General features: G+C 39.5%; 1 protein-coding gene across 11 annotated transcripts in view; it reads right to left on the reverse strand.

Moving 5' to 3' along the window:
* Positions 1 to 10,229, reverse strand: part of SEC22C (SEC22 homolog C, vesicle trafficking protein) — a 31,428-nt gene extending 21,199 nt beyond the window's left edge. For 2 of the 11 annotated variants that reach the window (XM_059162368.1, XM_059162369.1), the window contains exons 1-2: positions 10,016 to 10,200; positions 7,448 to 7,524 (exon numbers count right to left, since the gene is read on the reverse strand). Coding sequence is in view for 1 of the 11 variants with exons in the window: in XM_059162372.1 (XP_059018355.1) it covers positions 9,659 to 9,840 (182 nt within the window). In the remaining 10 variants the exon portion in view is untranslated. Of the gene's footprint in view, positions 1 to 7,447; positions 7,525 to 9,658; positions 9,887 to 10,015 lie in introns of those variants that run through there. The other 9 variants (XM_059162374.1, XM_059162367.1, XM_059162364.1 and 6 more) reach the window with 9 other exon arrangements.
* Between the last annotated feature and the right edge of the window lie 2,236 nt (positions 10,230 to 12,465).

Here is a 12,465-nt window from a genome sequence, read left to right on the forward strand (position 1 = left end):
GTTAAACACCAAAGAAAAACTGTAGCCATCATATATCTACAATAAAGGCTGAATTAAGAGCCCAGACTTCTACTCTTACCTGGCACTAATAAGGTGCCCCCCACAACTCTCCATGCTGCTGGCATGTCAGAGAAGACCAGGCAGGGAGCTACAGGTAGCAAAGAGCCAACCTCTCCCACTGTATCATTAAGGAGACAGAATTCCTATCTCTGTCCAGCAATAATGAGTAGCCCCTTTCCTCCAGGGAGCCAAAAAGAGGCCCAGTGGGGAAACCTGAACTTTTATTCCCACTTGGCAGTAATGAGATAGTGTTCCCACTTCCCTACTAACATAAAGGCCAACTAAAACAGATCCAAGTAAGATCCAGAGTCTTGTAACATAACATCCAAGATGTCTGGGTTTCAATAAAAATTCACTGGCCATACTAAGAACCAGGAAAATCTCAGCTTGAGTAAGAAGAGACCATCAGCTAACAACAAGATGATAGACTTTAAAGTAACTATCATAAAAAAGCTTCAATGAGCAATTATAAACAAACTTGAAACAAATGAAAAATTAAAAGTCACAGCAAAGAAACAGAAGATATAAAAACCAGATGGAAGTTTCAGAATTTAAAAAATTCTAAAAGTAAAAAAATTCAATAGATGAGCTCAACAGCAAAATGGAGGGGACAGAAGAATGATTCAAATCAGTAGACATGAAGACAGAACAAAAAAAAAATACTTAATTTGAACAATCTGAGAGAAATTAGATTGAAAAATATTATACAGAGCCTCAGGGACTGTAGGGCTATAACAAATTACCTAACACACATGTCACTGGAGCACAAGAGAAAGAGAGCAGGACGGAAAAAGTATTCAGAGAGATCAGAAAATTTCCTAAATTTGACAAAAAATATAAGCCAACAGATTCAAAAAGCAGAATAAATCCCAAAAAGGATAAACCCAAAGAAATCCATGCCAACAAATACAACAGTCACTCTTGATAAAACTAGAGACAAAAAAAATGTTGAAGGCAGCAAGAAAAAATATTGGGGGGTAGGTTGGGGACCAATTCAAATGCCAGCAAATTTCTCATAGAAACCATGGAGGTCAAAAGAAAACATATTTCTCAAGTGCTAAAAGAACTGCCAACTTAGAATCCTGTATTTTCAGCAAAATATCCTTCAAGAATGAAAGGAAAACTAAACTATATTTAGATGAAGAACACTGAGAGAATCTGTTACCAACACACCTGCTCTAAGAGAATGGCTAAAGGGAGTTCTCTAAACAGAAAGGAAATAATAAAAGAAAGAATCTTAGGAAAAAAGAAAACACCACAGAGAGAATAAAAACATGGGAAAATACAAGACACTATCCTTCTTATAAGTTTTGTATATTATGTTTGATGATTGAAGCAATGGCTATAACATTTCTGGTGCTCTCAATGTATTGAGATGAAATATTTCAGAGGAAATGTTTAGGGGGTACAGAGATACAAAGGGAGGTAAAGTTTCTATGCTTCACTTGAAATAGTAAAATGCTAACTTCAGAAGACTATGATTAAGTCATAAATATGCACACACGTAGACATATATATATATGCATGTATAAGCATGTATATGTATATAAGCATGCATATACATATAATTACATACATACGTACACTGTAGCTGTATATAGGAGCAGCCACTGAAAAAGCTATAAAAAGAGATACCCTTAAAAACACTATACATAAATACAAATGGAATTCTAAAAGACATTTGAATTATTCACAGGGATGCAGGATCACAGGATCAAAAAACAATAAACAGAAAACAAAAAAGAGCATACTTAAATTATAATATATCAATGATTACATCAAATCTAAATGGTCTAAATATACATTAAAGACAGAGATTGACAGAGTTGATAAAAGACATGACCCAATGATTTCTTTCTCTAAGAAATTTACTTCAAATATAACAATATAGGTAAATTGAAAGTAAAGGAATAGAAAAAAATATACCATGCAAATATTAATCAAAAGAAAGAGTGGGGCATGTGGGTGGCTCAGTCAGTTAAGCATCCAACTCTTAATTTTAGCTCAGGTCATGATCTCGGCTCAGGTCATGATCTCAGGGTTTTGGGATCCAGGCCTGCATTGGATTCTGTGCTTAGCAGGGAATCTGCTTGAGGATTCTCTCTCCCTCTCCCTCTGCCCCAGCCCATGTTCTCTCTCTCTCACAATCTCAAAATAAAATAAAATAAAGAATGAGTTACATTAAAATCAGATAAAGTACACTTCAAAGGAAATTCCAAAGATGGAGAATATTACATAATAATAAAAGAGTAAATCTACCAAGAAAACATAAAACTAAACATATATGCACCAAACAAAATAGGTGAAGCAAAATTGATAAAGTTAAAGGAGAAATAGACGAATCCACAACTACAGTTAAAAACTTCAACATTACTTTCTCAACAATGGATAGAAAACCAGCAAAGATACAGAAGATCTCAACAACACTATCAACCAAAGTATGTAATCAACACTTAAAGAACACTGCATCCAACAAGAGAGTTCCTTTCAAGGACCCACAGAACATACAGCAAGATAGATGTGGGCCATAAAATAAACCTCAACAAATGTTTTAAAATGCATACAGAGTGTGATCTGAGACCACAATATAATCAATCTAAAAAGTAATGACAGAGAGGTACTAAAAACCTCCAAACACTTACAAATTACACAACACATTTTTAAATAACGCATGAGTCAAAAAGGAAGTGTCAAAGGAAATTTAAAAATACACTGAATAAAAAGGAAAACTTATCAAAATTTGTGGGATACAGCTAAAGTAGTGTTAAGAGGGAAATTTATAGCACCAAATCCTAATATTAGAAAAAATAACAAGGGAATACTATAGACAACTCTACAACCATAAATCTGACAATGTAGATGAAATAGTCAGTTCCTCAAAAAGCATTACCACAATTCACCCAATATGAAATAGGTAATTTAAACAATCTTATAACCAAATTTCCTATTAAGAAATTTTCATTTGTAATTTTAGAACTTCTACAATCTCCAAGCCAAGACAGTTTCACTGGAGGATTCTATTGAATGTGTAAAAAATGTAATGAAGAATTAACACCAATTCTGCACAATCTCTTTCAAAAAATAAAAGAGGAAACAATTCTAAATTCTTTTTATGAAGACAGTATCACATTGATGTTAAACCCAGAAAACTATAGGCCAATAATCATCACGAACTTATATGTGAAAATCCTTAACAAAATATTAGCAACAAGAATTCAGCAATATAATAAAACGAATTAGACACCATAACCAAGTGAGATTTATTCCAAGGATGTAAGGCTGGGTAAACATAGTAAAATCAGTCACTATAATCCATTATATTAACAGGCTAAAAAAAAAATCACATAATGATATCAATTAATATAGAAAGGACATCTAACGAAATTCAACACTTCTTGATGATAAAATCTTCAGCAAAATACAAAGAGAGGTGAACTTCCTCAATGAGGTAAAGAACATCTACAAAAAACCTAACAGCTAACATCATACTTAATGGTTAAAGACGGAATGCTTAAAAAAAAAATTAAAAGGGGCACCTGGGTGGCTCAGTGGGTTAAGCCACTGCCTTCGGCTCAGGTCATGATCTCAGGGTCCTGAGATCCGTCCCCCATCAAGCTCTCTGCTCAGCAGGGAGCCTGCTTCCTCCTCTCTCTCTCTCTCTGCTTGCCTCTCTGCCTACTTGTGATCTTTCTCTGTCAAATAAATAAATAAAATCTTTAAAAAAAAAAAAAAAGACGGAATGCTTTCCCTCGAATATCAGATATCAAACAATGATGTCTGTGCTCACAGTTACTATTAAACATATTACTAGAAGTTCTACCCAGTGCAATAAGGCAAGAAACAGAAATAAAAGGCATACAGATACAAAAGGAAGAAACAAAACTACTCCTATTTGCCAATGACATAACAATCTACATGAAAAATCCTGAGGAGCCTACCAAAACACCTCCCAGAACTAATGAATTCAAAAACGTTGCAAGATGTAAGATCAACATACAAAAATCAACTGTAGGGCGCCTGAGTGGCTCAGTGGGTTGAGGCCTCTGCCTCTGGCTCGGGTCATGATCTCAGGGTCCTGAGATGGGGTCCTGAAGTGGGTTCTCTGCTCTGCGGGGAGCCTGCTTCCTCCTCTCTCTCTCTCTCTGCCTGTCTCTGCCTACTTGTGATCTTTCTCTGTGTGTCAAATAAATAAATAAATAAATCTTTTTAAAAAGAAATCAACTATTTCTATAAACTAGCAAGAACACATAGAAAACAAAATTAAAAACAATTATGCCAGGGCGCCTGGGTGGCTCAGTGGGTTAAGCCGCTGCCTTCGGCTTGGGTCATGATCTCAGGGTCCTGGGATGGAGGCCCACATCGGGCTCTCTGCTCAGCAGGGAGCCTGCTTCCCTCTCTCTCTCTCTGCCTGCCTCTCTGTCTATTTGTGATCTCTCTCTGTCAAATAAATAAATAAAAATTTTTTTTTAAAGATTATTTATTTATTTATTTGACAGAGAGAGACCACAGTAGGCAGAGAGGCAGGCAGAGAGAGAGGAGGAGGCAGGCTCCCCGCAGAGCAGAGAGCCCGATATGGGGCTCGATCCCAGGACCCTGAGATCATGACCCGAGCCGAAGGCAGAGGCTTTAACCCACTGAGCCACCCAGGCGCCCTAAATAAATAAAATCTTAAAAAAAAAAAAAAAAAAAACAATTATGCCCAAAAAATCTCAATGAAGCTATAATTTTTAAAATAAAATACTTAGGTATAAATTTAACTCAACATCTATAGGGCTTCTATGCTGAAAACTACAAAACACTGCTGAAAGAAATCAAAAAAGTCTTAAATAAATGAGGAAAAATACCATGATCATGGATTGGATGACTCAATGTAGTAAAGATGTTAATTCTGACCCAAATTGATACACTGGTTAAATGCACTTCCTATAAAAACAACAGAATGATAGTTTGTAGAGATAGATAAACCTATTCTAAAATTTATGTGGGAAGGCAAAGAAACTAAAATAGCTAAAACAATTTTGAAAAAGAATAAAGTGGAAGGAACCATGCTATCCTATTCAAGAGTTATTATATAGCTATACTAGTCAAGATTGAGTGCTACTGGCAGAGGAACAGAAACAAAGATCAATAGACAATACAGAAATAGACCTACGGAAGTATAGCCAAATGATTTTTGACAATGGTGCAAAACCAATTCAGTGGAGTGAGGACAGTTTTTCTATAGTTGGTGCTGTAGCAATGGATATCTATAAGGAAAAAAATTCTTGACCTAAACCTCACACCTTACATAAAAATCAATTCAAAATGGGTCATAAATGTAAATCTTAAAAAATAAAACTATAAAAATGGAAGAAAATATAAGAGACAATCTTCAGGACTTGAAGAAGAGTTCTTATACATGAGACCAAAAGCATAATCCACAAAAGAAAAAACAGTAAATTGGATTTCATCAAAATTAAAAATATTCAATCTGCAAAACCTTCAGCGAAAAGGATATAAGGCAATCCAAAGACTGGGAGAAATTTTTTTTTTTTTTTTTAAGATTTATTTATTTATTTATTTATTAGACAGAGAGAGATCACAAGCAGGCAGAGAGGCAGGCAGAGAGAGAGAGAGGAGGAAGCAGGCTCCCTGCCGAGCAGAGAGCCCGATGTGGGACTCGATCCCAGGACCCCGAGATCATGACCTGAGCCGAAGGCAGCGGCTTAACCCACTGAGCTACCCAGGTGCCCCGGGATAAAATATTTTTTAAACCACATATCTGATATACAGATATCTATATAACTGGAATCTATAAAGAACTCTCAAAATTCAACAGTAAAAAAACAATCTAATTAGAAAATGGGTGAAGTACATGAACAGACATTTCACCAAAAAGAATACACAGGTGGCAAAAAAGCACATGAAAAGATGTTCAGCATCACTAGCAATTAAGGGAAAAGTAACTTAAAATCAAAATGAGATAATACTACATACCAATGAGAACAGCTAAAATTTTTTAAAGTGAAAATATCAAATGCTGGGAAGGCATGCATAGGAACTGAGTCTCTCATATGTTACTACAAAACAGAAAAGCCACTTGGGGAAAGTAGTTTGGCAGTGTCTTTTAAAACTAAACATGCAATTAACAAATGATCTATCAATCACACTGCTGGGCATTTATCTCAAGAAATGAAAATTTATGTCCCCACAAACACCTGTATACAATTGTTCTTAACAGCTTTATTTATAACAGTCAAGAACAGGAAACAACTAAATATCCTAAAAATAGTGAACGGTTAAAAAAACAACAACAGTACATTCATATAATGGAATACTACTCAGCAGTAAAAAGAAAGAAACTATTGAAACTCAAAACAACTCGGATGGATCTCAAAAGCACTGTGTGGAACAACAACAACAAAAAAACCCTATCTCAAAAGGTCACGTATCATAGGAATCCTTTTATGTAACATTTTCAGAATGACAAAATTACAGAGATGGAGAAATGATTCGTTGTTGCCAAGGGTTAGAGTTGGTGAGGAGGAGGGGAATGAGTGTGACTAGAAAGGAGAACACGAGGAAGATCTTTGTGGTGAAGCAACAATTCTGTATCTTGACTGCGATGGTGGTTATAGGAAACTACACATGTGGTAAAGTGGCATGGAACTATATATACTTTATATCAATGTTAATTTCCTAGATTTGATATTGTACCATCCTTATTATGTAAGATGTAACCAATGGGGGAAACTAGGTAAAAGGTATATGGGACCTCCCGATACTATCTTGGCAACTTCTTATAATTACTTTTAAATAAAATTTGAAGAAAAAAGTATTAACTTAAAGTCTTTATACCATTTACTTAAATGAGGCTTTTTATGTTTAAGTGTCATTTTCAAATATCTCTATAAGTAGACAATAATCTTTTCTGCTACTTAACTATAGTTTCAATGATTTATGTGCAAATGTTGAAAAACATGTTTTATGGGGTGCCTGGGTGACTTAGTTGTTAGGCATCTGCCTTTGGCTCAGGTCATGATCCTGTGGTCCTAGGATGGTGCCTCAGCATCAGGCTGCCCACTTGGCAGGAAGCCTGCTTCTCCCTCTCCGACTCGCCCTGCTTGTGTTCCCTCTCTTGCTGTGTCTCTGTCAAATAAATAAATAAAATCTTTAAAAAAAAAGAAAAACATGTTTTATAGTGAGCAGCTCCATAACTACATGACATTTCCAAACTGGAAGGTACTCTAATCTGAGAATTAATTAAAATAAAAGCTGTTTACCAATAACTTGTATTCAGTTTAAAAAACAAGAAGTAGTGGTATAAATCTGGAAAATCATGCCACAATTAAAGAAAAAAAATATATTATCCATTATATAAAGACAAAAGTAACCTCGGAGTACTCACACAGAGACACTAGTTTGTCTTCCAGGTCTTCCCAGCTGCTTCTACAGGTCAGTAGGCCTCATAACCTGACACCATGCCTGGCACACATGAGGAAGGTCTCAGTAAAAACTGCTAAGCAAATGAATGAATGACCTAAAAGCTGCTTTATTTTTTCCCACTGGGAAAAGAAATGTGGGTTTTCAGATCTTGCCATATTCTGATCCATATTTTGAGCACTGTTCCACAATAAATTTTTACTTAGAGAGGAAAAAAAATTTATATAAATAGATTTTTTTAAAGTAGAAACTGAATTAGTAAACAATTACAGCACCCAAGTTACTATTAGGCTTTATGAAAATTATATCGTAATCTGCATCCCCCTTTCCCTAAATCCTCTTCTCAGCATCTATTTATAAACTGCTCATGTCATAGATTATCCCTCTTCTACCAGCAAAGACTTTGTACCAAGCTGGAAGCCACCCTTGTTCCCACTGGTTTTTCTCCTCCCCCCTTACACTTAGCCCTCTCTCAAATCCCTACCACATATACTCCTCCTCCTCCTCCTCCCTCCAAAACAGAGAGAGAAAGAAAACGTGAAAGAAAAACATTAAATGACCCAGTCATGACCAGGCCTTGCAAAAGATTAACAAAAACAAACAAAAAAAGTTTTATTCGGTACTCAAATATTCAAACAAAGTCTTGACCATAAGGCATACTACCCACTCCTCGAATATACAATGCAGAAAACAATACTGAGTTATATCATCCTTAATGAATTCATCTTCAGCCACAAGACTTGAGAACTGGTTACCCAATTAAGATCATTCAGGCTCCTTTGTACCATGTTGGTTGGGGACAGTATGGGGGTGGGTGGGTTGAGGTCAATTCTTTGATAGGAGCTAAGAAGAGTAGGGGACTGAACTTGATAGCAGCTAATATTAAATGTGAGGCATTATGCTAGGAACTTTTAAACTGATAATGTTATTTAATGCTAATAACTATCTATGAGGTAGATAATCTAATAATCATAATCTACACTGAACAGGTGGGAAAACTGTAGTTTCAAAGGCATAAGTGATAGAGCCAGGATTCAAAAACAAACTTCCCTTACTCAAAATATTCAAAAGCCTGTGTAACCTTTTCACTTTATTCTGCCTCTCTAAATCCAGTCTTTGGGATTACACTTACTTTCTGCTAGAGCATTACTTACTACTCAACTAATCAGAGACCTGTTAATAGAAGGAACAGAGGCCTAGGTTTACACTTGTTACAATTGTTCCTTACTCATTGTGTTTCTTTGAATAAGTCAGTTTTCCTCCCTGACCATCAATCACCTTTTGGATGCAGCTGGTTTCTGAAGCTCTTTCTAAGAATAAAACTTTCCGACTCCAGATGTCTTCTGTGTTGTCAACACATACAGATCTATAATAACCATCGTCTAAAATGTATTTTCCAGAGCAAATTCTATTATATCAACTTAATTAGATTTACCAATATTAAACCGCTTTCAATTTTTTTACATTCTAATTTTACTAAAATTCCCTTTATCAGGATGAATTCCTTGGTAAACCTTAATTAAAATTACGTTACCCATTAGTCTGAAGCTTATTTTTTTGTTCTGATCCTGTAGCAAATATCACCAATTACTTTTGGCCACTGGGAATATTCTTTTGTGGCTCTGATTTCTAAAAACCTTTTTCCCCAGATTGTTTTTTATCCTTCCGTCTCCTGAGGGTCTAGATGTAAGTCTATAATAGACACAGATGTACATCACCTCCTACACCTGATAGTTCGGAAAAGTTGGTCCAATGCACCCAGTATTTGGTAACCCAAATCGTATAATTTCAGTATGGTAAGGAAACTTTGCTATTAAAATTAAACAGTACTCTGACAGGGGCTTCGTGGATAATCAAGGGAACGATCGCCCCCTCTCTCATTTAGACACACCCCTTCTCATCCCATTGGGAGCAGCGCTCGACGCGCATCTGTCAGCTGAGGGTTCCTGAAGGCGCGCGCCTCGGTTCTCCCTGAGTCCAGAGAGCAGCCGGGGGAGGAAGACAGGGGGGCAGACGGCCCCTGGAAGCCCCACGAAGCCGGGTGGGGCTAAGCCCAGCCAGAGGGCGGGGCGGGCCCGGGGCCGCCTCCATCTCCAGGCCCGCCCTGCGCCACACCCGACCCCGCCCGCTTTAGGCTAACGGGCCGCGGCGCCCGCCTCCGCCCGCGAGCCCTCACCTCGCCCGGACGGCGGCCTCCGGGAGTCGGCGCCCGCCCGTCGCGCCGCCTCGCCGCCTCGCCGCGGTACCATCCGCCGCCGCCTCTGCAACCTCGGCCCACCGGGCGGACCCGGCCCAGGTCACTGGCGGCCCAGGCGCAGGTAGGCGGTGGTACGCATGCGCAAGTCTTGAATTCTCCATTCGCTGCTGCTAAGCGACACCCTCACCCGAACAGACCAATCCCGGAGCGCTTTCCCCGCCGGTCCCGGAGGAATCTTGAATGAGCGGGTTCTTAAAGGGCTGCAACCCAAATGTAGAGGGGGTGTGGCAGGGGCGCGCGCGCCTCCCAACTTAATTCCCATCTCCTGGCTCTCACCGTCCTGGGTTTGATGTCCAAGCCTGTAATTCCCACGTCCGGAGGTGCCAGGAGACTTCTCGGTCTAAGCACGATTCCTGCCGGGGTAGAGTCCGCAACTGACGTGCCGAGGCAGGGAGGTTCCGCGTAATTGCGCGACACGCCCCAGCTGTGTGTGTGTTCCGCTGTCTGCGCCCCTGGGCGGGAAGCAAAATAGGCAAGATAGGCAAACCAAAGAGCACAGCCTCCTGCCACACTGGATGAGGTGCTAAAGTCCGACCCCGAGGGACACATCCCAATCTGGGGATGGAGACATTCATATCACAGATGGATGGTCCAGTGCTGAGGAGCAGAATTCGTCCATTTACTTTTCGTCCAACAAATTTGGAGCACCTGCTTTGCGCCAGACACTCTACCAGGCACTGGGGACACAACGAGGAACTCCTGACACTAAAAACTATGTTAAGAGAGGGCAGAGAGAGAGCACCCATCAAACAAACAATTACACATATGTTCAAATACAAATTGAGGTATGTGTTCTTCAGAGAAGAACAAGGTTTTTCAGGGAAGTTACAGGAGGTTCTGGTCTGAACTTCAGAGTAGGAAGAGGCTTCCTTCAGAATGTGACACCAGCTGACTAGTAGCTAACTAGGCAAAGGGGGAAAGAAGAGTGTTTCAGACAGAGGGTAGAGTATGTTTAAAGAATAGGGAGGTTCCTTGGAGGGATGAAAAGAATCAGGGTAGTACGTGAGAACCTAGTGTTTAACAGGCACAGAATTTCAGCTGGGGAAGGTGAAAAGGCTCTGAAAAATGGATGGTAGGGATGGCTGCACAACAACGGAAAATTTTAAATGTCACAGAAATGTATATTTAAAAATGGTTAAAGTGGGGGCGCCTGGGTGGCTTGGTTAGGTATCTGCTTTCAGCTCAGGTCATGATCCCAGGGTCCTGGAAGTGAGCCCAATGTCAGGCTCCTTACCCAGCAGAGAGTCTGCTTCTCCTTCTGCCCCTCCCATTCGTGCTCTCTGTTGCTCACTCTCTCTCAAATAAATAAATAAAATATTTTTTAAAAAAATTAATAAAAGTTAAAATGGTTAAACTGGTAAATTTTATGTTATGTATATTTTGCCACCAAAAAAAAAAAAAAAAGACATGGAAGGAAAAACTCAAGAGTTTAGAGAGTAAGGAATAGGGTGAGAACCACTAGAGAGAAGAGCTAAGTCTGTAGGATCTTATAGGCCACGGTAGAAAGTTTAGGACAGTGGGAAACTGATCAAACTTGCGTTAGTAAGATCACTTTGGCTGCTGTAGTTAAGAACAAAATGAAGAAGGCTCATGGAAGCTCTGACAGGTCTGGCTGGGAAGCCAGTGCAGCCATCTGGGCATGAGAGGATGATGCTAGAGCTTGGGCTTGGACTGGAGCCACAATGAGGAGGAAGAGAAGCAGCCAGTCTGCAGACACTCATAGCAGCAAAATCAACAAGACGTGGTGGTGATTTGGATGTGGAAGAGCGACAAAGTATCTTCAAGGGTAATGCCACTCTTCAGCCTTGGGTGAATGGGTAGATACTGGAAGGATTCATAGGACATAAAGAACACTGGAAGAGGTCCTGATTTTGGAAAGAAGAATGACCACTAGTTCCATCTTAGACAAACTGAATTTGAGGCGCCTTTGAGATTTCTAGTTGGGATGTCAATGTAGGCAGTTGAATATATAATGTATACATGAATATACATTCCATGTACCAGTCCGGGATAGACATAGACTTTTGAAAGTCACCACCACATGGGTGGTGAAGCAGGGCAATTACATAGACAGAGAAAAATTACAAAATGAAACAGAAGAGAGTTATGACAGAGTCCAAGACAAACTCCAGGGATCCCTGCCTCCTGGTATTCACATTCTTGTGTAGTCCCCTCCCACACTGAGTCAGTGTTGGCCTGTGTGACGAAAGATCATGAGCGTAGGTCATAAAAGGCACAAAGGATAAAATCAATGGGATTTTTGGGGACTGACAAAGGAGACTGAAAAGGAGATTGAAAACCCCTTCACTGAATGGGCCTGGGAAGAAGCTAGGATTCCCCCTCAAAGTGCATTCACAAGTGAATGAAGATAGGTTCTTCTCACCACAAGTCATGAAAACAAGGCTCTGGCTTGGATGGGGAAGGAAAAATTGGCACCAAACCCACAAAAACCCAGAGGTTCTGAAGCTCGGGCTCTCAGAACCTGCAATGTGAGTGCTTTATAATAGGGCTTTGTGCCTTCTGACTGGTGCAGCTAGTGTGGTCCTGGCATCTCAGTGGACTGGGTACAGAGGTGATGTGGCATCTGAAGTACTAGCCCTCCTCTCCAATCACTGGCCATTCTGACTCCAGAGGGTTTCTCTTCTGGGCTTCTTCATCCCTCCACTTCCAGGGTTACACCCTGGACTGCTGTTATCACCGCAGAAGAGCTCCATGTCCAAAGTTGC

This window comes from Mustela lutreola, chromosome 2 (genome assembly GCF_030435805.1).
Source record: "Mustela lutreola isolate mMusLut2 chromosome 2, mMusLut2.pri, whole genome shotgun sequence".
NCBI classification, from domain to species: Eukaryota; Metazoa; Chordata; class Mammalia; order Carnivora; family Mustelidae; genus Mustela; species Mustela lutreola.